Source organism: Numida meleagris, chromosome 16 (genome assembly GCF_002078875.1).
Source record: "Numida meleagris isolate 19003 breed g44 Domestic line chromosome 16, NumMel1.0, whole genome shotgun sequence".
NCBI classification, from domain to species: Eukaryota; Metazoa; Chordata; class Aves; order Galliformes; family Numididae; genus Numida; species Numida meleagris.
This window is the reverse complement of record NC_034424.1, coordinates 8,436,520-8,463,307: the sequence shown is the minus strand read 5'-3', so window position 1 is coordinate 8,463,307 and position 26,788 is coordinate 8,436,520. Positions and strand designations below refer to the sequence as shown.

The following is a 26,788-nucleotide window of genomic DNA, read 5'->3' as shown; positions in this document are numbered from 1 at the left end:
CTGAGTCTGCCAGGCACCTGCCGCAGTCCAAAGAGTTTCTGTGACTCTTCCAGTTTCTGTAACAAACAGGTCTGTGCATGGTTGCCTTAGTCTCTGCTATCCCTGCTTACAAGATGGCTGTAAAAATTTCTTGGTAGCAAAGTCAGCAATTAAAGCTATGATTTTTATTGAGTGCCGCCTTTTAAATGGATTTGGTAATAGCTGCTCCCTCTGATTGAGGCCATGCATGTTTGCAGCCCCATGCTGCCATCCTTGCAGTGGGCTCCTTGTGGCCTTTCTTGCCAGCTGCTGCCAGAAGCAAGCCTCATGCCCATCCCTCTGTCGCACTGCACTACAGCTCATGCCAGCCAGGGCAGCTGCCTTGGGTAAGGTCTCCATGGGCCTGCCTGCTGCCAGGAACAAGCTGCAGCCAAGCTGGCTGGGCTGGAGGTGCTCTGTTCTTGCAGCCCTGCTGGTGGCTGTCAGCTTTATCCTCTTGTTGTACTCATGGTCCTGCCTTGGGTCTGGTGGTCTGCGGCTTCCCTTCATGCTGACTGGGATTGCTGGCTGTGAAGTGCTCCAGGTGATGATTTGCACCCATGCCCAATGAAAGCGTGTGTTTAGGCGTTGACTGGCACTGGCCCAAGCTGCTTAGCCTGATGCCTCGTTACGCTTTGCTGTCTAGTTATGTGGGTTATTCACTTCCTGATTTAACTACTGTAAAATCCTCGATAGCGTTCTGCATAGTGGTTAACAGAAGTGGCTCTGACAGGCCAACCTGCAACAGCTCGAGCAGGTCCAGTTACTGAGGCTGCTGCTCTTCCTGGGCTGCTCTGCTTCTTGCTGCACATTTTAGCAGGAGCAAACCACTCAGAGCTCCAGCCGAGTGCTTGCTGCTCTCAGGTAACAGCTGGTTTTGTAGCTGTTGCCTACTTGCAGAGGTGCCAGCTGGTGTGGCTGCTAATGCCTCTGCCTGCAAGCACACCCAGGTTCTGTTGAAAGCTCTCAAGTGTGTTCAGTAATTAGAAACCTGTCCTAAAAAACATGAGTGCGATCACTGCTGCCTCGCTTTGTGTCTAACTACTGCTAGAGTTACTGCTTTCAGCTTTTTGTGTGTGTGTGTGTGAGAGGTGTTTATTCCTTTTTTTCTTTTTTTTAAGTGCATAGTTCTGGGAGGAGAAATCATGGTTTTCTTCTGAATCAGCTCACTTAACGGCAGAGGCTTCCAGCAGTAGCAGATCATGAGAGTGCAGAAAGGCAGGATAGCCCTGCATTTCCTAGACCTTTGTTTCAGCAGGATGAAGACCTGAGCCCTGTGCTAGCCCTGCCCCAATTGTGCACAGCAGAGCTCATGCTTTTATTTCTGCTTTCCTTACCTTCTCTTCACCTTAAGCACACAGACAGATGCACACAAAAACAAAACCAAAAAAACCTGCTACCCAAATAAATCCATCTGGTCCCTGTCTCAGCCTCATTTAACCTCCTATTGAAGAGATTGCATCACATGGTATTCAGCTGAAACCTATTACCTTGCATGCCCAAGCACATCATACTGAATTACCTTCACCCATAGGCCTGGAGTGTTTGTTAATAGCTAATGGCATCTTCTAAGTTTGAGGTGATTTATTTGAGTACACTTCTGTTTAGTAGTGCAGCAGGGGCTGTGCGTTGGTGTTTTAACCAGAGCTCAGCCCGGGGATGCAGGTGAGCTCTACAGGAAGGGTCAGGAGGAGCTAAGTACGGGCTTGCTTCATGCGTCCTGAGCTCAGCAGAGCCATGCTGACCTTTCTGTGTACTCCTGTTGCTCGCCGTTGTGTTAAAGGACAACATAATTTGGCAGAAAATAACCCCCCTTGTGTTCATTCCAGCTCGTCCTCAGCTATCAGAGGAGATGGTGGCTGAGCTTTGATTTGCAGTGATGCACGGTCTGTCTGGTGGCATTCAGCATCGCTGCCCAGTTCGTCTGGTGGCATCCCAGTGTGTTCACACAGCCACTCCTTATTAACAGAGTTTGAGCCACGCTCGCATGGAGAGCTCTTGTGGCTAGATTAGTGAATAGTGCATTTATTAAAGCAACAGATTACAAGTTCTTTTGGATTGATGGTGATAAATACACTGTCTACCAAGTGTGTGAGGTTAGCCAATCTCACCATTAACCACTGGCTGATCCCAGAAGTCAGAGATGGTCCGTGTCTGACTTGCCTGTGATGGTATCTTCCCTGACTGCCCCCCCTCCCCCCCTTAAGCTACTTCATACTATTTCTTACTTTACAGGTGGAGCTTGAGGGACTCTGTCATACGTACATCTGTTCTGATTGATGTAAGTTCACCCTAAGGACAGCATTTGCACAAAAAATAAGAGTCTTGGCCCAGGGTAGCAAACATTCAGCTTAGTGTCACCATATTCCCATCCCAGCATCCTTCTTAGGATCAGTCCATCAGGTTCTCCTGATGTTGCCAACACGTCAGGTTGCCCAGGGAATTGACGCGGATCACAGAGCACGGCTGCAGTGTCCACTCAGGTCCGCCTTCCGTGCCCGTTATTGGCAATACCAGTTACACTCTGATCTTGTGCCTCTGTGAACAACGTTGTACCATAACTTCCAGTGAACAACACTATGCCTTAATTTCCAAGGCACCACAGCAGTTATTGCACAGCCGCCAGCCTTGGGGAAGCAAACATTAATCATGGGAGCAGCTTCACCTGGCTGCACATAGCGAGGGTTCTGGGAGATGCGGGTGAGTGCTTGGCATGCTGCGTGCTCGTAGGATGGAAGCAGGGTGATCCTGGGGGGATGGGACCACGTGGTCCCCCCACATCTCCTGGGATTTTGTGGGAAGGGAGCTGGACTGCCACAGCTGTCCCCTCCCACTGGGGCAATGCGTCACCTGTGCCTGAAGTGGCTCTCTGGGAGGTGGATTTATGAAGTCTGATGACAGAAAGAAATTCACCTGTGTGAGTGCTAATTTCAGGGTTTTTTTTTTTTTTTTGCAAGTATAGTGTAGAACTGGCACAAAATTGCTGTAAAGGACAAAATCAAAAGCCAGTTATAGTGATGCAGACCCAGGCAGTAGTCTTGCTTGCAGCTGCCATTGCAGATGAAAGTAGGAATGCTCTTCACATACTCAAAACCCAACTCCCTGGTTTATAGTTTGTAGGCTGAATCTTTGGCCTCGTGTTTGTCCTCTTCAGTCCAGGTCTCACTGTTCTCCCTTAGCTCAGAGAGATGAGGGAGGAGTATGGGTTCCAGGTAGAAAAAAATTGACTGTAATAAATCAAAAGCAATCAGCTTGGGATCTCTGCTGTTCAGGTTTCATTCCTTGAAGATGAGAAAAGTCAAATGGTCAAGGTTATTCAATTACAACTCACACCAGCAATGGGAAAATCTGATAATGCAAAGGGCCTGCATCAGTATTATTTATGTGACGTGGCACTGTGCTTGCTGTCAGATAGGAAACTGCAGAAATCCTACAGGTGTCCAAACCTCTCTCTCTTCTTCTCACCTCCTTTTTAATAACTGAATAACCTCGTCCAATGTCTCTCTAAGATCAATAGTAGTGCAGGGCACGTAATGACAAACTGGAAAACATTTTCCCCTGAGTGAAGGGAGCGTGAGTCAAACCTGAGCCTGTGAGCAGCTCTGCTGCTAATGGAGCCAGGCAGAGGTGGCACGGTGCGTTAAATGACAGCAGTGTGCAGCCTGCTCTGCTGACCTCGCGCTGTACCCATTTTGCTAGCTCAGTGGCTTTAATCTTCATCTTCTCTGCTAACCTAGTTTTTAATGGTATTTCAGGGTAGTGTTGGGGCACTGGAGCTGGCTTCCATTTGGGAGCCTTTGCGTTCTTCCCTGTCCTGCCATGGAGCTGGGGAGATGCTGGAGGGCTCTGAGTGAGGGGGGGTTGGCAGTGGGAAGCGCTGCAGCCTTCGTCCCCTGAGCATTGCTGTGGCCTTCCCTGGTAGACATGGATAAAATAAAGTTGTAAACAGCAAGAGGAGCTGAAATAGCAACATCGATAGTTTCCAGACAATGATCTAATTAGCACAAACAAGCTTCCACTAATGACTCTTGTTCTTCCAGCCCCTTCCTTTCTGCTTGCCTGTTTTTATTGACTTCTCTGGCAGGGAACAGCTCTGCTCCCTGTCTCTAGGGTTGAGGCTTTGGAGATTAGCGTACTGGCTGCTTGGAATTGCATCTCCAGAGGGCATTTGCTCTGGGGCTTGGTCTAACACCTGTGGGAGGGCTGCTTGCAGAAGTGGGGGAGGAAGATGCGCTGCTTGGCTTCTTCTATTAGAGGCCTTGGGGAAGTTGTGCTCCAGCTGCATGTCTCTCATGAAAACAAGGCTGATGGCATTCACGTGTAACTTTCATGGAGTTTTACTGTTCTTTGGCCAGTGAGCTTCTGGGTGCCACAGTGCTGGGGAGGAGGGCAGTTTTACCAGGGCAGTGGAGTGGGGCAAGGCTGCCCAGGGCCAAGGCTGTGCTGCTCCTGCGCTGGAGTGGAGGTAACGGGCAGCACGAACAGTCTGCAGCCTATTGATTCTGACAAAGCGGAACTTGATACAAATGTGCAAGGATGCAATTACAAGAACATTATTAATGCTGATGAGTCTTGGGTTAAAATGACTCTTCAGATTAAAAAGCTCAAGCAAACACATTGGCAATCCCCAGCCTCCCAGCCCCTTGTTGCCCTTGTTGTTCTGGCTGCTGATTTGCAATTCTGAGCCTCGCTTCTCCCAGCCTTGCCCTTCTGACAAGCGGGTGGGAGTGGTTGCAGCCAGATGCTGGGAGGCTCCAATGCTGAAAGCTGTCAGCGCACAGAGCTGTTCTGGGTATTTTCAGCTGAGAATTGAGCTCTGCTCTGATGAAGCCGTAACAATGCTGAAGAGGTTTTATTCAAATCAGGGTGTTACTAACTAATCCCTCCTTGGAGCACTCTGATGCCCTGGGTTTCCTGGACTGCTTTTTCTTCCTGAGCAATTTTCTTTTTCCTTTCTTGACCTTCGAAGTCAACAAGGGTAAACTCAATGTGTACAAGGCTCAAACCTCCCCAGACCATAATTCCTGTGCCCAGGTGTGCCACGAGGAGGAGGTCAGGCATTAAGACTTGGGTACAGAGGTGTCAGGTACGTTGTGGGATGGCTGGAGGCTCTTGCAACTTGTGTTGGGATGGCAGCAGGAGCAGTCACTGCCCAGGGAGGACAGGACTCATTTCGTTCCAAGCCCTTGCAGTGGCAGTGTTCCCTTCTGTGCAGCCTGTGGCCAGCACAGGGTTTGGCTGCTGGGCTTGTCCCCAGGGCAGCTGTGGTTGAGGGTGTGTGAAGGTAGCAAGTGCTGTTGGGGGGCCAGAATGGGGCTGAGGGGAAGGTGAGTTTCCAGAGAGGATTTCAGCGCTGTGGTATTGCTGGTGTTGGTGGAGCAGGAGCACAGGGGCCAGTGCTGCTGGGAGCCCTGAGCTGGAGGTGCTACACATGGGAAGAGCCGCAGGTACTCTCTTTGTCTCTACTCATTTTGATGCCGCCAGCCTGTCTTTTCCCCTCTCTCTAAGGAGCTAATTATGGTGATGTTAATGAGACAGAGGTGCTGATGCTACCTGGGGTTTTAATGACTTCTCCATGTTTTCTGCTATTTTTATGAGAAAGCCAGGGAAGGGCCTTTGGGAGGTGAGGTGTGCTGTGCAGGGAGCACGGCACTGGGCAGCGAGGCAGCCCCAGCCCGGCCATCAGCACACAGGGCCAGCGCTTATGGGTCTCGCCATGGTGGTTGCTGCAGGAAAAGCACTGGTAGCTCCTTGCTGTGCACCCAGGGCGGCTGCATGAGCAGGGATGTGCCCAGGGGCATGGTGACTTTGCTGGGTGGGAGGGCTGTCACGGGCTGGAGAGATGTTTTCCTGGGATCCCAAAGCCGTTCTGGTGCCCGAGTGCCGGCACTCTGCCATCAGCAGCTCTGCCTGCTCTGCCCACCCCAGAGCGTTGGGATGTGCTGTGTGATCAGGGGATGTGGGTGGGACGTGGCTGCACGGGGCTGGCAAGGGCACTGCAGCCTGGAAAGGACAGAGCAGAGGTGCTGGAGCGCTTATATAAAATATCTAAATAAATCTTTAATATTTCTAATTGCAAATGTACATAAATTGCACGGCCACATCATTTCTTTGAACACCAACAACTTTCTCTGTACATTATTACATAGTTTAAAAGGAGCTGAAGGAGATTCAGCAAACACTTCCACTTTGCATTTTTTTTGTTTTTAAACATACTTACAAAAAAGATTTTTTTTTTCTTTATAAGAGGATATAAAACATAGCGACTGCTTATCAGGAACAAGTATCAGCTTAAGCAGATATACAGAGAGAGGTATATCTTAAGACACAGTGATGTATGATAAAGGAATATGTGAACATGGAGACTGCACTTCGGGGTGCTGGCAGCTGATGCAGAACCACGTGGAATTTACAGCAATGTCACAGCTCAGGTAACCTGTGAAGTCAGTGCTTGAACGCGACACCCTTTTTCAAAGCATGATTGTTTTTGAATGTTCTGTAGCGCTCTTAGGACTGGATTTGGTTTGGAAAGCTCATGATTCTGTCATCTCCCTCTCCCCCCATCCCCTCCATCTAATATTCATCAAGGGAAAAGGTGCCAGGTACCCGTGCAGGGCTGGCCCGGGGCTCGGCTGGTTCTGAGCGGGACAGGGCCACACAGCTGAGCCTTGTGGCTGAGCAGCGTCCTCTGGGGCTGGGGCACGGTGGTGGCTGCGAGCTCACGCACTCCATGCTGGGCAGGGTGCTGCAAGTCCTGGATCAGACCTCAGTGTGTCTCGTGTTGCACACTGGTATGGATTTAAGTAACACGAGAAGCCCGTGAGCATTCTCAGCTTTGGATGCAATTTGGGGACTGCTCTCCCAGCAGAGCCTGTGGTATCTCACTCGGGTCCACTGTGTCCCTTCTCCCTTTAGGAATATTCACAGCGGAACCCGTGTCCTGCGCCCTGCAGCGACCTGCGGGCTGGCTGCCAGGCCGGCGGACTCAGCATGTTCTCACAGTGCAATCAGTGCTTTACAAGCAGAAAACAAAACCAACCAGACTGAAATGACAATGCAGAGTGACACAGGACTCTTTGGATGGCAGCAGGATTTGCTTAATCTGGTGCAAAAGGGGCTGGTGACTGTGCTGTAGTATTAATTGGCATGGGGAAGGACCTGAGTCCCTCTGCTTAGTTGGCACCGCACTTAAGCCATAATCCCTGTCCAAAAGGATGGTACTTAGAGTCTGCAGAGACCCCGGAGTATTGTTCGGTCAATTCCATCCCTGTTTACACAAAATTTTCTTTTTCTTACTTTCTTTTTTTTTTTTTTTTTCCAGAACTGTTTGCTACAGATGAACAAAACCCCAAATCATAACTCTTTAAACAGAATCCTTGAGGTGGGCCAACCTCAAACCTGGATCCCTGGCTGCTCCCCCTTCCCTCAGGTGCCCCAAAGGGAGGAGGCTGAAATCATAACCTGGGCTGGATCCAGATTTGCCAGCTGGAGTCCACCTCTGCTGAACAGCAGTGAGATACAGCCAAATCTTGACCAAATAAGCAGCACCAGAAGTAAATTACTATATACAACTGTTAGTGAGATAGATACGTTACAGTAAACACTGAAAACATTTACAAAAAATATTAAGACTTGTATTAAGATAAAAATCTGAGTGTGTTTTAGTTTTGTTTACACTTTGACAAGTTTGCACTAGAACAGCCTCTTATTTTAGAAAGCGCAAGAATGAAAAAGAAAATGGAGCAGATCACAAAACATTACGCATAGTGGTTGCTTCACTGCGGTGCTGTGAGCACCTCCTGTAATTAATTGCCTCTGCTATTGCTACGCCAGGCACCAGGGCTGAGGCCGCAGCTGGGTACCTGGCACTGCCACTCTCACATGTGCTCGCTGCCTCCCACTCTCTCTCTCACACACACACACACACACACACATATATAAATGTACAGTTTATAAATAACAGAAACACAAACAGAAGTAACAGAACTGAGCTGAGCCTGGATCTTAAAACCTATCCCCAGACCTTGACACGAGAGGGTCGTACTTAGGTCCAGCTGTTGACACTTGCAGCATAAGCAGACACAGGAACAAGGGGCTGGGGAAGCTCCACTGTAAAGAGATCAGGGCCTGATTGGAATTTTGTTTCATACTGGCTTAGGAAACTAAGCCACAGCTCCAGAAGGTATTGGCACTGGAACTTGTTAAGATTTTTTTTTTTTTTGGAACTCACTGTGGAAGGCTTTGAGCAGCCTGCTGTTGCAGCAGGACAGCATGCTCAGTGATGTGCACGTTTGAGGTTACCCAGGATTTTCTGACAGATCTTGGGGAGAAAAAAAGAAAAAAGGAAGATGGCGGTGTAAAAGCAGTGCCTTGGCTGGGGGGGGGGGAGCGGAAGATTTATTGCACTTTGCTTCAGCGCTAACCAATTGTGGTGTGGGTGGGGCTTTATTCCAGCTCTTAGAGGGCACTGACTGCACCCCCAGCTTTTGTCCACACACAAAGGGAAGCGCTGCCGGTGGGGCATCTGCCCTGTGCCCTGGTAGTGCTTCCACTCCTTTATGTCATGTTGAACAACTTCCATCTCGCCCACCACCAATATTTTGGAGCTCAGAAACAATCAGCTCTACAAATACGTCTCAGGGCAAGAGCAGTTTGTAAGTCTTTTTTCAGGGTTCTTATCATGTATATAAAGACAATGGCAGAAGTTATGTGTACGAACCAAACTGTTCACAGTACCCTGTGTATTCCTAACCTGTCTGGGTCTCCAGTTGTAACCTTGTCAGCTGTGTGAGGTTCTTCAAAGACATCTGTGCTATTCTCCGCATGCTGTACTTGGCATAAACACTTAGTGATTACTTTTCTCTGAGGAGTTCCTTTTGGGGTCTCTGTGTACTTGCACCATTCTGCAGGCGTTTGTGGGGCGCGGAGACCTCGGTGCAGAGCAACGCGTTCGCTCCTCCAAGGACTGGAGCTGCAGCAGCTGCAGCCGCACCGGGCTTGGCCCAGGGCTTCCAGGCAACAGAAAAACATTTACAAAAATAAAATAAAAAAAATTCATCTTTAATTTTGAAAGCAATTGCACGTGGAAAAATGCTGTTAGTGAGCCTTACAGCTGTGGGGCAGCATGGCAGTGCAGAGCTTATGGCACATCGCGTCCTGCTCAGGCAGCCCAGCGAGGCTGGAGGTGGTACCTAAGCTGTGCAGAGCTCAGTGAACGTCCTAGTACCTTTGGCTGTACATTTACACGTGGCAGGAGGAGCTAGGACAGGCGGTCAGCAGTGTGTTAAACTTTACTGGGAGGAATAGGCAGATGTCCTGTACACTGTACACTGTCATCCGTGTCTCAGAGAAATCTCTCTGGCTCTCGGTCCGAGTGACCTGCTCTGAGACTGGGAGTCGTGAAGGACTAACTGAACAACCACGAACCAACAAACACACCGTGGCGGCAGGTCAGCGGCACAATCCCCCGTTAAGGAGGTGACCCCTCCGCTGAGCAACATGTCTGCGTGTGCCGGGGCTGCGTGTCTCAGCAGTTAGGAAAGTCTAATCCTGGCTTATGCCTGCACAGTGCTCCTGACAAGGGGGCTCTCGGTGGTGGCTGCTGTTCCTGCTGGTTACTCCCTTATGACCATGTTTTACATTCTTCAAGCCGGTTAATTTCCATGCAGTGCTCATTCCCAATTTAAAGAGGACAGAATTCCAGAAAATGGGCTCTTTTTTTTTCTAATGCATACTGTGAAAGAAAAGAAATACAATTACCGATCTTCATGGTTCTTCATAGCTGTTCTTGTTTCTTTGCCTTTTTTTCCTCCCCAGAAACAATAAAAATCTCTGCACAGAGCATGACATCCCCATAACGAACCCTTTGTCAAGCACGAAGCTGGCCGCAGCGCAGCCTGGCACTCCCTCTCCTCCACAGTGGGCACCAGCAGCAAATCCAGACCCTGCACCTCACTCACAGCTTGGGGACAGCAAGCTCAGGTAACCTTCTGTTTGTTCTGTGGTTATGCGTGTGGCAGGGAACACAGTGCCCTGGAACTATTGCTTTACAAAGACTTGTCCCCAGCGTTTGTGAGAGCAGAAGCTGGGAGAGGAACCAAGGAGCCATTCTGCAGGGCCCAGTTCCTCCCTCCACTCACGCAGGAGCCTGGGGCCTGCCCTGCTCATAGGGGCTGCCCAGGGCCCCCAGCCCCAACAGCTCCCACACGGTCACCACATTGCACTGAGTGAGCCCTGACCATCCTGCTGGGCTCTGCCCCTTTATGGGCAGATTTAGTTAAACACTAATTTGCTGTGCAAATGCCCTCTGGACAGCTCCCCACTGTAAAAGTCAGGGGCGGCACAAAAGCTACATAAGGAAGGCCAAAGGCTCAGGGATGGCTCTGGGGATGGGGCTGTGCTCCAGGGGGAGTCACAGGAGGAGCGGGCCAGGCTCCTGCCAGCCCTCGTCCAGCACGTGCTGACTGTACTGAAGGTGCTGCCCACCGCAGGCTCTGCCCAGCTCCCTGCATTTCGCTTACTGCAGTGGCAAGGACATTACTCCTTGTTGGGAGGGGGGAGGTGTATCCTCTGGGCAGCTTGGAAGGAAAAGGTTACTTCTGTTTAAACATTAAACACTGATTTAAATCCAACAGTGACAGCGATTCTCAAATATATCTTATTTCCTTATGCCACTCATCTCACACTTGATCTTTCCATCCCCTCAATGTGCTGGCATTAGCATCTCCCACAAAGGCTCAGTCAAGCGCGCCGTCCGCAGTAAGGAGCTGGGTTCTCTGGGGAGAGAGCAGCCGTTCTCTGAAGCCGCGGCTCACACCTGCTGCTGCACGGTCTCTCTGGCCAGGCCTCCTCCTGCGGCAGCGCCCTCCGCGGGTTAACAATTACTGCTGTTTCTGAATTCTCCATTCTCTGTAATCTGCAATTTAGTTGGGTTTGTGGGGGAGATCCCATTACGTGTCTGCATGCTGTACCTCTCTTTCAGCTGAGTAAGGGCACTCATTAACCGTGCGTTGGCAGCATCCAATGAAGCAATGCGTTTCTCCTGCAAAGAAACAGGCCGAGGGAGCTGTCAGTGGAAATGCACGGAGACCTGTCTCTGTGATGCCACGGGTTGTTCTGAGCTAGCAACCCACAGGCCTCTGGGACCAGGACCCTTTGGCAGTCTGCTGCTGATAGCAGGTCCACAAACGGCTTTGCCTGGGTTTTCCCCTGCTGCTGCCAGGTGAGCAGACGTCTCTGCAAGCTGCGTGCTCCAGGCTGGCCTGACAGCAGCCACGTCCCAGCCAGAAGCCTCTGAGCCAGGCTGGGCTGATGCTGGGGCAGGGTGCTCTGCAACCTCCCAGCAGTTCCGTGTTGGACTGCATGGCTGTGGCTGTAGCCTAGATTAGAACTGTGCTGGGCTGAGCTGCACCAGGCTTGTGCAAAGCCTGCGTTTCCTTCAGGGAGGCTAGAGTGAAAGCCTCTGAAATTCTGGGTTGGGACATAAATTTAGGATTACTTCTATGAGGAATAAACAGTCTCTCTACAGGTAGCTCCAGAAGCATCTGCAGGGGAACACCCGGAGTTCTGCAGGGCTGCAGGGATGGTGGGCAGCAGTTCTGCAGCCCTGACCCCATTCACAGAGCAGCTCTGGCTACAGGAGATCCCTGTCAGAGCTTCTCCCCTGCTCCCAAGGGTTACTGCCTGCCTCACAGAAGCTTTGGTGCATCAGGCTTTTAAACAAGCAGAATCTGTGCTGAATTAATTTTATCATACCATGTTCTGAACAAAATGGAGATAAAGTTGTTTTTCTTATTTTTCAATGATACAGAAATTAATTGTGTTGTTTGCTCTAACTGCAGCTGTTATGAAGACGATAAGATTCCTGTTCTAAACGTAGTTCTCTCCCAAGGTGGTTATTCCTGTCAGTGTTTAATTGATTTTGTTAGTGTAAATAAATGCCTTAAATGACTTGTGGCCTCCCAGGATGGCTATGATGGCAAGTTCCTTATTCTCACTGATTACACTAAGGGGTCCAGTGCAGTATCATGGGGACAAGAGCAAGAGCTGCTGTGCTGGAGCCTGATCCTGCCATGCTTGCACCTTCCTGCTGTCTGCTGTGAGCAGGCAGAACGGAAACAATCCAGAGGGGCACAGCAGTTTGCCTGTGTAACTCTGAAGGCTCACACACGGTGTGGGATAACAAAAAGCAGAAAACTGTGTGCCACGTAGGCTTGGGTGGGAGCCCCACAGGTAACACTGCGGGGCCCGGAGGAGCTGCTGCTGGCTGCAGCCCCCAGGCTCCCCCTCACCTGCTGGGCTTTGCCCTAGCACAGCAGGGAATGTGCTGATTTACTGGCTTGGAACAAATTACTGTACAGGAAAACAGTGATTCTTTCTGCGAAGTTACCACCGTCTCATCTCCTTTTTAATTAGCTATACACTAAATTAGTCATGAGTGGTGACTCACAAGTGATTAATACGATCATTAAGAGAAAGCCTACAATTCACTAGCACCTAGCCACAACCTGAAGCTGCCTAAACAAATGAAAAGATGATGGGCTGTATTTTCAGATCCTTTGTTCCAAGCACCGTATTTTCAACCATCATCTGGTGCCCCTCTGCCATTCTAATCTGTACCACTAACTGAGCTTCCCAGAGCCCTGGTACAGTCCTGCACAGACTGACTGTGGCCCAGGGCGTCCCTGCAGGGAGCAGGGTGCTGACTCCTGTGTGCTGACTATTTGCACAAAGTCAGTCCCCTGGCACTGCCATTCCACGCTCCTCCAAGCTAACGGCCCTGCCTCCAAGTCTGCTTTCCTTCTCTGCTCTGCGTGTTTGCTCTCCTCTTGTCTATCATTCCCTGCCCTTCTGTCAGCTGTGCCCTTCTCAACACTTTACTCCAACCATCTCCTCACTGCTCGGCCTGCTGCCACCCCCACATCCTCCATGTCACCTGCCAAACACCAAGGCTGGAAAAAGCTGCAGGAATGCAAATGCTCTGGCAACAGAGCAGTATCCTGCTGAGGGCTGACCCACCCTGTCACGGACTGTAGCTTTGTGCTGACACACCCCATGCACGCCGTCTGACCGCACTCGATCTGGTGCTGCTGCACAGCAGGCAGACTGCATGTTGGAAGAGTCACCTCGAGGAGTGCTGCAGCCCTCGGTGTCAGGGACTCACCTGTGCATCGATGATCTTCTGTTTGGAGTCCACGGCAGCCTGCATTTCTGCGTGGTCTTTCTTCAGCTCCTCCTCAACTGACATCAGCCTGGTAGCCAGACAGACAAGAAAATAAGAACGTGTTTTCAAGATGGAGACTGCATCGCCGTTGTAGTGGTTTGTACTGCTTAGGGAAGTGATCTGAGAGCTGGGAGGAGCTGGAGGAAAGGGGACCTGGCAGGCCTGCAGTTGCTGCCTCTCTGTGGTACAGGTTGGCTTAATGAAAAGTATACTTTATGAGAAGAACGTAAGCACCCCAAAGGCTCTCAGAGAAAGGGCAGGGACTGTTTCAGCTGGATGCTTCCTCAACACTGAGGAAGCAAAGGCTGACGTGCACCTCTGCAGCACACAGGAGGAGGTGTGAAATGGCAGAGACCCCCGCCTGCAGCCCCCACCATCCAGATGAAATCTGGGTCCTCAGCTGAGAGCACAACGTGGAGGCACACTGAGATGCTCCCACGACACGCAGCTGTGTGTTTAAACAGAACAGGGACGTGGGCATTGCCACCACCTGATATTACACACAAACCAATGGTTCAGTGCATCATTTTTCTGGCTATTAATTTTGTCTAGACAGTCCTAGAGCACATTGCCCAACAGCTTAAGTGACTAAGGCCAGGGAAGGAAGACTCCTTTGTGAGTGCTGATTGGAAGCACCGACGTGGCTTGGCCCAGGTAAGGTGAAATGAGCAGGACTGAACAGCGTGGTCAGCACTAACGCCAGCCCTGCTGCGTCCCCCAGCTGCCCTGTACCTGCTGATGATGCCCTTCATCTGGATCTCCTTATCCTCCTGCTGTCTCCGCAGCCGCTCCTCGCTCTCCTCCAGCCTGGCCTGGTACTCCAGCATCAGTTTCTGCGTTGTCTCCTCCTGGCATTTGAAGCGCGTCTCGTACTCCTCCAGCTTCTTGTTGGAGATGCGCAGCTTGTCCTGCAGCACCACCAGGTCCTGCTGGTACTACAGCACGCGGGGACAGACAGGAGAAAACACTTGAAACATGTCATCTCGCATGGCTCTGCCCTTGCCAGGGTTTCCCCACAGCCCGACGGTGCCCCTCTCCTAGCTGCAAACCCGTATCAGATAACCCCGCTTGCCGACACCTCCTCTTCGGTCTTCTCCATGCTGCGCTAGGAGCGGCGCTGCGTCCTGCAGGGCTGGCACGGTGCTGGCAGGTTCAGAGAATGGGCTGTTAGAGTTCGGCAGTTCGCATGGGGAAAGCAGGTTAGAGTGACTGAATGGCAAATGCACCTTCCTCACACTAAGCGCAGGGCTAAACACAGGCAGGAGAAGCTGAATTGCTGGGATTTTGGGTTAATGCGTGAGCTCTTCAGCCTGTATCAATAAACAGGAGTGCTCTGGAGACGCTGAAAGTACAAGTGCAGCAGCCCCAGTTGGAGTGGGTGCAGCTGTTGCCCGGATGGAGCAGCTCAGGGCTGAGCTGGGCAGGGGCAGCGCTGCAGCCCCACATCTCAAACCCTGCGAGCAGATGGCAAGCCAGGGTTTGGTCCCAGAAGAGCTGCTGCATGAAGCCAAGACCCCACAGACTGTGCCGATCACACAGCTGAAGCTAAAAATCAGCAGCAGAAGAATCACGTAAAGCAATTATGAAAACAGAGCTTTCTGACTCAGCAAAGCTGGGTTCAGCTGTTGCAGAGCATTCAGTGCAACTTGCTTTGCTAAAGGAAAATTCAGTGTGTATCTGTGTAAGACTTTAATTTCAAAGTTATCTTTGAAAATTGTCTATTAAAAAATCTTAACCATAATGACCTTAGAATAATTAATACGCACCTGACATTATGAGGAGCTGTTTTTCAGAGTCAGATTGGAAAAAAAAAAATCACCTGGGCCACGAGATGAGTTACAAGGCCACAGGTGTTGCACAGGAGCAGAGAGGAACGTGCTGAATCCTGAACTGATTGGGGTAGCTGAAAACAGGTCCCTGTCCTTCAGCCATCTCCACCCGCGTGAAGCACTCACATTATGAACATCGCTGTATCCTGACACTGTGAGTCCTCCTGGGGAGCATCCCTGACAGATCAGCTCCTTCAGAGAGGAAGCACAGCCATGGCGCCCTGTGCCCCAGCTCACACAAGCACTGCTCTAAGAAAAACCGCTCCTCTGCCCAACTGACTGACTGCAGAAGGAGCTCAGCTCCTCCAGACTGAAGACGTGTGATGCCGAGGGGCCTCCTGATGGCCAGGGGCTGAGTGGGAACGGGCTGTGAGCTCCTCCTGCCTGGGCACAGACGGCCACAACAGATCGCTGTGTTCTTCCTTTAGCAAAGCTTTTACTGAGGCACTGAAAGGACACAGTTTGCATTTGAAACCGGAGGGATGGGAAACACAGATGCCCACACAGATGCACAGAAGCACTGAAGTCAGACAGAAGGGAGTTGCTCAAACAGGAAAGATTAAATACCTACCCTAGCCTTAAAATAGGAGCAGCGTGAGTGCAAGTGATAGCAGGAGAGGCCTCAGAGCCCGAAGGAGTCGCTCCTGTCTCTACAACACTTGTCTCACTCTTGGTTACCATTCAAGTCTTACAGTAATGGGGAGAGAGATTATGCTAATGATGATCTTCAATGTCAGTGATCTGACAGCAAAGTAACAAAAGATGCCACGTGGCAATGAGACACCAGGGGCGGGGGGACACCTGTGGCCTTAGGACAGGGACTGGTTTGCTGCAGAAATAAGTTCCTAACCCCAACATCAGCTCCCTGGAGCAGGTGCTGGTGAGCCCCTCCACCGCCCATGAGAGCCCAGTCCGGGCCAGAAGGCACCAGGCCGGGCTGAGGGACACCCACCCTGCAGCCCATGGCGCTTCTGGTGCGGCCCCCGCGCAGCAAAGGCTGTCCCTGCCATCCCACTGCAGAGCCACAGGAGCACAGAACCTCTCTGCAGCCCTTCAGTGCCCGAATGCAGCAATAACAGTGCACAGTGTGTGGGTCTGGAAGCATCACTTTCATTTGCTGCCTACCGGTGTCTCTGCTTAGGTCACATTCACAATTTCTATACATGTGCAAATAAACTCAGCTAACCACAGAGCTGAGTGTCTGATCAGTGCGCGTCTGCGCTTGCAGGAATACCCAAGGAGGAAAGAGCCCATAAAAAACGGGCTGAGCAATCCTAACTGCCACACTACTGGGGGGAGCCCCCACCTCCCACTCCCTGCTCTGCCTCTTAAAGGTGAGAGCCCCCAAATGACAGGACACGGCAGGGGAAGGCTACTGTTACAAAACCAGTGCTGCGAAACAGGAAACAGTTCAGGGAGGGAGAAGCTCTGCGTGACCTGCTGGCAGCACTTGGCACTGGGATGGAGCAAAGCCCAAACGCCCAAGTGCAGACACCCCGCAGTGCCAGGCTGCAGAGAAGTGCCAGTTCTGCAGCAGCTCAGTGCCCCTCTGGCTCTGACTCGCTGGCAGACCCAGCCACAGCCTGGAGCAGTGTCACTGCATCAGCGGTGTCACACCAGGCCCCAGAAGGCATCCGAGACCAGAATCTGGACATAATTTTTAGCTCTCTTCACAGCCTCTTACCACGGGAGCTGCTTCTTGCTACACATCCCTGCAGTTAGGCAGGAGTGTGCCTGCATCCTACTTCTGGTCTCCTTTCTGGGTGTGTTTAATTTGCTTTTTAAGCCCTCTTTCCCCTGCAGCCAGGGGGGAGTAACAGGCACCGGCTGGCTCCAGGTGATGCTGCAGAGCAGCCCTGACTCCTGGCTCCCGCTTTTTTCACTTGCTTCCATCAGAGGCTAATTTGAGTCAGTGTATGAAACCTCCCCTGGCCGTCCCCAGCAGCCCGACAGCCTCTGCCGGCCTGGCCCCGGCTGCAGCTCAAACACATTCAAGGAAATCCTCTCTCTATTTAGAAACTTGATTCAATCCAATCAGGTTTTACCTTTTCTGCTTGGCTGAGCTCGTCCTTATTCCTGAGCTTATCCCTGTGCTTGGAATCTGGGTCAATGCTTTCATCTTCTAAAAACTGCATGTTCATATTCAAAAGCCAAGCAGCAGTGCGGTCCAGGGCATTGGGGTTCACAGGAGAAGGGGCCTACAATGAAACATACAACCGTAACAAAAGAAAAACCTGTAACAGAAAGGTCATGAAGCCAGAGAGAGCACTTCCTTCCAAGCCCTCTCCCATGCTGCTCCAACAGCAGAGAACAGGTCTGAGCTACCAAAGGGGCAGGAACACCTCCTGGTGCACACCTCACATTTTTTTTTGCGTCAGAAACATCTGACAGGTTGAATTCTTCCCTTTGCCATCCCTATGGAACAGGCAAACAAAGGCGCGTGGCAGCGGGACCCTGCTGAAGTGAACGGGCCCAGGTTTCTGGAGCAGTTGTCACCTCTGTGAGCAGAGACTTCACTCAGCTCTTCAGCCTCTGCTTCACTGTGCTGTGCTCTTGCTTGCCACGGAGCCTTTGCGCAGATAAAATCACATCTTCGATAACATGCCTTCTTGAAAAGTAACCGTTTCTTCTTGGGTGAGGCTCTGTACCGATGAGGTCCGACTTCCCGAGCTCTCCCTGGAGGTGTGCTCATGGGGCTGGCGGGCCCAGGGCGCAGCGCTGCTCTCCCACAGGCACTGGGGCCGAGGGCAGGACTGCGAGCTCAGCACCTTCCAGCTGCATTACCAACTCGAGGAAGTGAAGCTCCAGCTATTTCCCCTCCATCCTGGCTCATTATAAACGGCAGTAATTAGTTTCTTCAATGAGCACAAGGCGAAGAGATTGGGAAATTTCTCCTCCATTCAAAGCACCAGCGCTAGAAGCTTTCCCGTGCCATCCTTCAGCCTGGTCTTCGTTTCCACAACTTGACATCAGCTCAGGCACTGCTCATGGAGCAGGAGCACTGAGGGCTGCTCAGAGAAGAGCTGCCCACCCAGGTTCCCCTCAGTGACGTAAAGGCCCTGGGTCCAGTGCTATCCATTAACAGCCCACTGCACGTTGGCCCTTCTGCCTCCTCCTCGTTTCTCTGCAGATGTGAAAAAGAACAGCCTGCTCCTGCCCGGCACGGGTTTGAAGGCGGCTCAGGTGCACTCAGGAGGCGGAGGCGGCACTGCTGCAGGGCAGGAGCAAGCAGCTCTTCTGAAGGCAATCCTCTTCAAGTGGCCACTGCGTGGGAGCTCTTGGTTCTCGAGCAGCAGTTTCATTATGATTCACAGATACCACCAACACAGGGGTGAACTGTGCGGATTAGGCTGGGAGGGGCATTTCTAGGACTTCAGCTCTTGGGAGGGCAGTGAGGGCGGAGGAAAGCTGTGGAACACCAACCAGCCAGCCAAGGTCACTCGGTGTCCCTGGGAGGAACTGCCCCAGAGGGGGGCTGTGCTGGAGCTGTGCCCTCTGCACCTAACAAGTATCGATCTACATTACACAAATGCTGCTACATGGCATGCCTGCTAATGTCAGTGCTTATGAATCAATACAGCGTGCATAGAACAGCTCTGGATCGGGCTGAAACCGCCTGCAATGGGCAGCACAGCCAACGGCCTCCACCTCTGCTGCTGAAATGGAACCTGTGCTGAGGAGCAGGCAGCTCTGGCCAACTGTTCACCTTCTCTGGGCTTGTATTACTGTTATCTCTCTCCCTTTAGGCACTGAGAGGCCCTGCTGTGTTAATTTTTTTTTACAGGGTTATATCTGAAATGTAAAACGAAAAGCAATTTATCCATGCCAGGAAAGCCAGAGGGTCCTGGGTCTGTGACCTAACTGCTTCAGTGTTAGCACCTTGCACAGCCAGGTCTCTGTACAAAGCAGATGTGCTCCGGGACCCGACCGCTGCCAGGCTCCGCACAGAGGGACTTTGCTCTTGATGGGAAAACACCACTTCCTTCCTGCTCTCACCTCCCCATGTGCGCTCACAGGAGGGTCTAATGGAGCGAACTGGAGTGTGCACGGACACCGCAGCTCTGGTGGAACAAGAGCAGCAGTACAGAGCTTTGTTGATATGAGAGAAGATGAGGGCCCGGTCCAAGTCTGTGAGATGGCGCTGGGTTGGCTATGGCATGGGATGAGAGCCTGCGCATGGAGAGGCAAAGCAGTGACAAGGCAGCAGTGCAGGGCAGAGGTGGGGCTGCCATCGCCCTCGTGGCTCTGCCACCTTCCGCCCTGCAGCCAGCACGCTGCAGTGTGCCACACGACAGAGGAACGAGCACTCCTCTGTGTTCCCTTCCTTGTAGGGCCTCAGGCTCAGGCCAGGCTGGGTGCAGGAGCCGTGCTACGATCACGATGCCGGCACATCACAAAGTCTGCTCCCACTGCAGCTTTCCCCTCCACCCAGTTTCTCCTCCAAGCCCGTGGCCTGGCCCCCCAATCCCCCTCCCCCAGTCGCTGCAGCCCCCACTCACCTGTTTGTGCATGGTGCGCTGCTTCATCTCGGGGCTGTCGCCCTTGGAGGAGGAGGACTGCTGCCGGAGACGGGCCCCGCTGCCGGGCCAGTCGGGCGAGGAGGACATCATGCTGCCGCTGGAAGGCCGCTGGTACTGCACCGTGTTCAGCAGCGAGGGCGGCGTCCTGCCCCGGGTGACGGGCGGCGGTGGTGGCGGCGGCTGGTCTATCCGCCGCTGCGGTCCCGCGCTGTTCTGCCGTGGCATGGTGGGCTGCCCGCCCTTCTCGGAAAGCGAGAGCTGCCGCCGGGCCAGTTCCCCCGTCCGGCGGGTGAAGTCCTCACTGGCGGCGGGGCCGGCAAAGCCGTGCTTGTTGGCCGTCAGCTCTTCGCTGTTGCTGTGGGAGCTGAGCGAGCTGTGGCATTCGGAGCCGGAGTCGCCCAGGCCGCGAGGCGAGAGCGGCAGCCCGGCGGCCATCTGGTACACGGGGTTCTGGAAGGAGAGCGGGGCCAGCAGCTGGGGCCGGCCGGGCGCGCTCTCGCCGCTCGGCGTGGTGGGCGTCTGGCCCACGCGGCGCACCGTGGCCATGCCCGTCACGCTGTTCTGCTGAGTCCGAGCGGTCCATACACCCTGCAACTGCCCGAGGGACGACTGGCTGTCATTGAGGGAGTCGGCAGCGCCGGGCACGCTGGCCCCGCTGTCCAAGAGCCGATTGTCCTGCAAGTCCACCATGGACAAACTCTTGCTGCCATTTGACATCTGCACGTCGGGCTCATTGGCCTCTGAGTAACTGGAGCTTCGGGCAGGCGAGGGCTGCGCCCCAGCAGACCTTGTGACAAAAAACAAGTCCTTGTTTTCAGGAGTTGGAGATGGTAACCGTGTGAAATCTATCAGACTGCAGGGAAGTCAGTGCGCAAGGAAGAGGAGAGGAAAACAAAACAAAAAAAGAAGAGTTGTGAATGCCGCACTGGAGCAGGAAAACGTTATCACTCAGAAGCAATCGGGGCGGCACAGCTGCGCGGGAAGCAGGCACAGCTCGCCCTGCGGGGATGGTACAGCCCGAGCAGGGGGCACGGGCACAAGGCAGGGAGCTCCGTACCACGCAGCAGGCGTTCGCAGGCTCACAGCACGCTGCTCCCAGCCTTTGCCTCACCTGCCGTGCTCTGCTCAGCGTGCCGGCAGCGCACCAGCTTCCAGCTGGCTGTGCCCTCAAGGCTCCTGCCTGCCCTGTGCCCGGGCACTAAGCTGACACTGTGCTGGCACAGCACCCCGTGGGTCAGACCCACACTACGCATCTGAGGGTCAGACACAGGGCTGTAACCGCAGAGCTAAATCCTAGCAACTGAAAGATATCCATTGCTTCTGCTGTAACAGATAAATTCAGGCAATATTGATTTCTTGCAGACAGGAAGAAAGAGCTTTGCAGTAGCTCAATGTGAATATACCACTGATCAAAGACGATGCACTGTAAGCAAGTATTTGGGTGATGGCATACTAGTAGAGATTCTCTGTAGCATTAAATAATTGTACCTCAAGCTGGGAAGCATTAGAGATGAAAGCTCTGATTAGAGCAAGTCCAGCTCCATTGCTGCCTTTCATTCCTAATTAAACTGTTAAACATTATGCAGGTTCCACTTACAAACTATTTTATTAGCAGTGTCTTTCAATTTATGTGGGCTCTATTTCATTTTCCACAAACAAAAACATTTTTAGTGTGCAAGACAGTCATCTTTCCCATGAATGACATTTCTTACATAATTAGGCCTATAAGTGTGTTTGGTGACTGTCTGTGAATCACTGCTCGTTAAAAACACTCATTATTATACAAGCAGGATGGAGCAGATTGGAACGGATTGTTAGGCCTCTACAGCTTGCCTGCTGGTACTGGAATGCCCCAGTTTGGACCACACTGAATTCACCACGTACACTATGCCTTACAAAGACAGATAAACCCAATAAGTTCTGCATATCCAGACACCTAATGAACGCAACGGTAAAACTCACTGCTTCGAGGTTAGTACCCTCAATGCCCTCAAAGGATGAACGTGTTGCTTCTGCAGCCGAGTGTCAAGAGCAGAGCCCAGAACCAAGTGTTCAGTTTCCCAGACCACATCCTCAGTTCTGGCTCAGGATGGACCCAGCATGGAGCTGCTGACTTGCACTACTGCCCGCTGCTATGCCTACATTCAGAGCTGAACTACACCCAGCATCAGTTTTGCAATTGGAAAGCTTTGCCAATGGATGGGGGAAATCCACACTACGCCTTGTCCTGCCTGTCCCTGCAGGCGCTCAGGTTTTGGCAGTAGGTGAACATTCAGTATTTCCCTAGTCTGTGGCCAGGCCACCTCTTTTGCTCTTACCCAGATAAGTCATTCTCTATCACCATTTTCTGCAGCCCTGCAGAGATGCTGTTGCCAGCACTGGGAGTGGATGCAGCGTGATCGGCCGTGACCGAGACCTGCACGCAGGCCGGGTTACTGAGCGCCGAGTTGACGTCCCTCAGGATCCGCGGCAGAGGACCAAGTTTTGTTGCAGTGCTCTGGGGAGAAAAGAGCAGAGTTACTACCAACATCGTGGGTTTCTGCAAGAAAACATTGGGTTCTGCCAATTGCTGGGCAGTCTCTTCAGTGCATTATGTTAGCAACATTCATTTTCTCCAACATTTAACCCCACCGCTAAGGCTACAGCCTGTCCCAGAACACACAGCTTCAGGAATCATTTGCAGCCGTGTGGTAGAAGGAGGCAAGCACACTTAACATGGTTCAGACAAAGAAAACTATGGCCAAGCCTGGTTCAGGTCACTGGACAGAAATCCTTTCAATTAAAAAGCAATCTGCTAGGACAAACAAGAAGGCCTGGTGCTCAGCAGCTCTGCCTTCACATCCTCACCCCTCAGTGATGAACAGCAGAGCGGAAAGCAGTATTTGCCAGCCTCAAAGAAAGCCACGAAGGATGAGCTCCTTCAGCAGCACGTGCAAAGGCGGAGCAAGAACCAAGAGCCAGTGTGCTCCCACACACTAATGGGCTGGTACTGGCAGGACAAAGGGGAGGAGGTGGATGCTGCGGAGCAGCCCGTGCACCCAGCACTGGCCGAAGCCTGTCCCTGCAGCCCCCCTACCTGCTCCAGCTGAGAAATGACTTCCCAGAGCAGCGAGTGCAAAGTGGACAGTTCCCGGCCCAGGTCAATGTAGCCTTCAAAGCCAGCTGTGTTTGAGATGGTTTCTGGATTGGAAATCTCCAGCAGAAATCTCTGCATGTTGGTCCACTCATGTTCCAGAAACTGATTCATAAAGGACATGTATTCCTCTTTGCTGCCAAACCTGTCAAGACAGCAACACCAGCCTCAGCTAAATCTCATAAACAGAAGTGCAGCGAGCAGAATGAGCAGGTACATATGCAGGTAAGAAGGCCAGAGTCTTCCTCTGGCATCTGCTTTCGAAGCCTTTGGGATTACCAGGCTGCTAACAAGCAGCTGGTACCTCACCAAGCATGGAACCAAAATTAATTCCAGCCTAACCCAGCTAACTCCTCATCAGCATGGGATCTCAGCAGCAGAAATGAAGGGGAAAGCTACAGAAATAAAGCTGTTCTTCTGGAAATAGAAGAAATGATAATACCAAGCCCAATCAACTGACTGAAGCGCAGCGAGTGATGGCTGCAGCAGACCTGTCTCTCCCTCAGCAATTCTGCAAGGAGAGGCTTGGTTGTGTGCAGTCTGCAGGACAGCTCAGCTTGATCGCTTTGGTTTGACTAATGTCAGCTTAGTGAAAGAGTCTTTCCTGCAAAGTGCTGAAAATCTGAAAACCCTTTAGTTAGGGATTGGTTGGGAATATGGGGAATTTCTGTCATCCAGTGTAACACACTCGCATGTCTTCCACCTGTGTCTGTGCGCACGCATGTGCATTCCTGGCTGCGAGTGTGTATACTAAGCTAGCTTCTAAATCTAAGCAGCTTTAGACAGAGACTGTCCATTCATGCTTCAGAAAGCTCATCACTTCGTTATCAGAGCTCAGGATAAGTAGCTCAGAGCTGCAGCGGTGGAAAGATGTTCAGAAATCTCTTGCTTTGTTTCCATCAAACCTATGGGCTTAGTTAGAAACTGGTAGCGTCCCCATTTGCTTCTCTTGCCATCCCAGTTCAAACAATTGCACTGTAAGAGCTCGCTGGAGGGACTGAGCTACGCACACTGTTTGGGTGCTGGTCCTGCTGGTGCCTCTGATGGGAGGCAAAGCTGATGCAGTCAGCCTCCCCCAACACAGCCATCACGGGACAGACTTGCTGGCTGTGCCTGAGTGTTCTGCTGCTCTGTGGTCAGCGTAGTCTGCTTTCCTACTCATAAAAAACATGCTGTTGTGGAAACTTAAATGATCCCTCTGACCTAACTGTGAGGGTCCCAGAGAGACACAGAGGGAAAAAGCAACAGGAACCAAACAGGCCCTTCGGGAAGGGCCTTTTGGAAAGGAGCAGCCAGCGTGGGACGCCTGCTGCAGGAGCTCTGCTTGCAGCCTGGGGCTTCCTCCCCCTCCTCAGAGCTCCAGCATCCAGCTTACTTGGCGAAGTTGGCCAGGTTCTGGGTGACCTTGGCGATGAGGGTCAAAGTGCGCGCAGTGCGGTCGTCCGGGTACTCCTGCAGGAGACTGAAGAGGGACGGGGACATGATAGCTGGGCAGAGGAAGCGGAGGAACAGGGAGGCACTGATCAGTCGCTCGCTGATGTCTGGGCGGCCACGGTTGCTGCACTCCTGTCTCCACGAGGCAAAAACTTCTTTGAGCTCCCTTGGGAAGACACTGAAATGACAGAAAGACACACAGGGATGGTAAGTTCAAGGCCAGGGTGTTTGAACTGCTGCACAGCAATAACTAAAACAAGCTGTGCACCAGCCACGGGGTACAACAGCCAGACCCTTATACCCTGCTGACCCACAGCAGCACCACTACCTACACCAGTCACAGGCTCCTGCCTTTTTTTTTTTTTACCCCTTTTTTTCCTCCCCAGAGTGTCCATTAGGAGATTCAAACTACACAGGAAAAAGCCAAGCCAAAACCTCCAACAACTGGGAAGAGAGATGGGAAATCAAGCAGCTCATCATCCCAAGGTAGGTGGTGCGTACCACCCCGGAGAGAGATGGGGCACTGCCCGTGTGCTGTGGGACACTGGGGGTGTACCAGGGTTGCCAGTGCAGCTGGTGCTTGGAGGGAGGGCTGTGCAAATTGCACTGCTTCTGTTCAAGCTCTTGGAGCAGATCCCACGGAGACAAGGGCAAAGCAGAGCCTGGAGTTAGTCCAGCCTTGCAACTGCACTGACCTCAGCCAGGCTTCCCAAGACACCAGACCTCCCTGGGGCCAGCAGCCCCAGCAGCCCTTATCGCCGCGATAAGGAGCCGCTGCCCGCTCTCCTCCCAGCTCCCCGCTCCCACCTTATCCTGTTCCCAGCACGGGCTGTTTATGCAGCTGGATACTCCCACGCAGGAGCGGGCTGACAATGGGTTCCCAGCGGCCACCGGGCCCCTGGTACCAACCCTTTCCCCGGCCCCAGTGCCTGCCCTGGCCACAACCACCGTCTTTGTTTGAAACCCAGAGCCGTTCACCTACAGAGCTGGATGGTAGAACAGCAGACCGAAGGAGGTCAGACTCCATTTTAGGTCATACATTTCCTTAACAAACAGCCATTTCAGAGGATGTTTTCCCAGTTTTGCTGCAGGGACTGTGTGGGATGAGCGAAGCGATCTGAGCTGGCTTCCAGCAGCCACGTGCCCCACTCTGGGACTGACTGCCCTGCTACTGACCCCCACAGTTGTTGGAAAGAGGAAGCCACGGGAGCCGTGCTGCCAGAGCCGCTGTCCTGCTCTCCAGGTGCAGGAGCCTGCCCAGCCCGCTGTGCACACAGGGTGCACATCCTCACGCTTGAGGTTCCCGGCACGTTCTCTCCATCCTGATGCGAGCACAATGCTCAGCAAATGCTGCCATTGTGTTTGGCTTCTGCTCCACACCGGTTTCACGCTTTCACCCTCATGAGCTTTTGCCCTGTGCTTTATAACGCTAGCCAACGTCTCTGGCTGGGAAAGTTCTCCCTCTGGCTTGATTCGCACAATTGGACAAAGCCCTTTTACTTCATGGTATTTGCCCAGAAACAGGAGAATCCTTTAAGCAATTTAAGGCTTGAGTGATCAGGACAGGTTGTACAGTTACTGGAAAGTCAGCCCTTGAAAACGCGTGCACCGGCGGCGTGCAGCCCTGAGTTGTGCTCGCTGCCAGGGCTGCGAGACCATAAAAGTTTAATTGCGTAATGGCGTATGGAATTCAGTTAGCCGGCTTTATGTGACAAACGGGCCCGTAATTCATTACCCAAGTTTCCAGTAATGAGCTTCCACATGCTGAAATTCTGCTTACGCCGAAACTTTCCAGATGTCCAAATTATGTCATAATTATAACAATTTTCGGTTATTGTAAACCTCTTCCCTCTCTCTGACTCTCCGGCAGATGAGCACACGCACTCCTGGCGCTCTATTTAAAGCAAGACCGTTAGCTGTCAGGATCCCTTGGCCAATCCTGAACTCTCACCATCGGCCCAATTAATCCCCAAGAACTGCTGAGCACAAAGGAGCAGGAGGGGATCGCTCAGAGCAGAGCTCAGCTGCCCCCCCCTCCCCCAGCAGTGGGACCGCAGGAACGAACCTTCCGCGCATTCCTGACTTTCCCTGCGTCACTTTTCAGACCTATTTTTAGGCCGACCTTTTAGTGCTGCTTTGGGTATTTTTAGGAAGACATTAATTTGAACAATTATTATCCGCCGGTGACTAAAAGCAGTGAGCTCCCCCTGGGAGAGCAGGTAAGCACAGTTCGTGAGTCAGAGTCATTAACTGGCCCAGTTAAGGTATGGGCTACCTGCACAGAACCGTGCCCTTTGCCTATCTGTGGTGGATGCAGGAAGTGCGGATGAGCCTCTTGCTGCTTGTTCTCTCCCTGAGCAACATCAGGAAAAGCAATTCCCTTCCTTCCGGGCTTGCAAGACAGCACACTCCATACCCAGTGGGATTGCATACATTGAGTTTTCAGACCTTAACACAGCAGCTGGGATGGGGCAGAAAATGAGGAGTTCTGACTACCAAAGACTTCCTTCCTCCAAGACAATCCTTGGTTGATGTTTGGCAACAACAGCACTGCTACAAAACACATTAATAACAACTAATCCCAGACTTTTAACCAGGAAGACTGCAAACGCAGCAGTACGATAAAAATGCT

General features: G+C 52.1%; 2 protein-coding genes across 18 annotated transcripts in view; one reads left to right on the top strand and one right to left on the bottom strand.

The window, feature by feature from the left end:
- The window catches only part of TTLL11 (tubulin tyrosine ligase like 11), a 52,437-nt gene extending 40,461 nt beyond the window's left edge, over positions 1-11,976 (top strand). For 5 of the 8 annotated variants that reach the window (XR_002443667.1, XR_002443664.1, XR_002443663.1 and 2 more), the window contains one exon: positions 9,835-11,968. The gene's annotated coding sequence lies outside the window, so the exon portion shown is untranslated. Of the gene's footprint in view, positions 1-9,834 lie in introns of all 8 variants that reach the window. The other 3 variants (XR_002443666.1, XR_002443665.1, XM_021414098.1) reach the window with 1 other exon arrangement.
- DAB2IP (DAB2 interacting protein) overlaps positions 6,059-26,788 on the bottom strand; it is a 127,725-nt gene continuing 106,995 nt past the window's right edge. For 8 of the 10 annotated variants that reach the window (XM_021414084.1, XM_021414088.1, XM_021414089.1 and 5 more), the window contains 8 exons: positions 24,098-24,334; positions 22,666-22,867; positions 21,908-22,086; positions 19,569-20,442; positions 17,115-17,267; positions 13,973-14,175; positions 13,181-13,268; positions 7,296-11,059 (listed from right to left, as the gene is read on the bottom strand). In XM_021414084.1, coding sequence (XP_021269759.1) covers positions 10,892-11,059; positions 13,181-13,268; positions 13,973-14,175; positions 17,115-17,267; positions 19,569-20,442; positions 21,908-22,086; positions 22,666-22,867; positions 24,098-24,334 — 2,104 coding nt within the window. In that variant the 3' untranslated portion in view covers positions 7,296-10,891. Of the gene's footprint in view, positions 11,060-13,180; positions 13,269-13,972; positions 14,176-17,114; positions 17,268-19,568; positions 20,443-21,907; positions 22,087-22,665; positions 22,868-24,097; positions 24,335-26,788 lie in introns of all 10 variants that reach the window. The other 2 variants (XM_021414086.1, XM_021414085.1) reach the window with 2 other exon arrangements.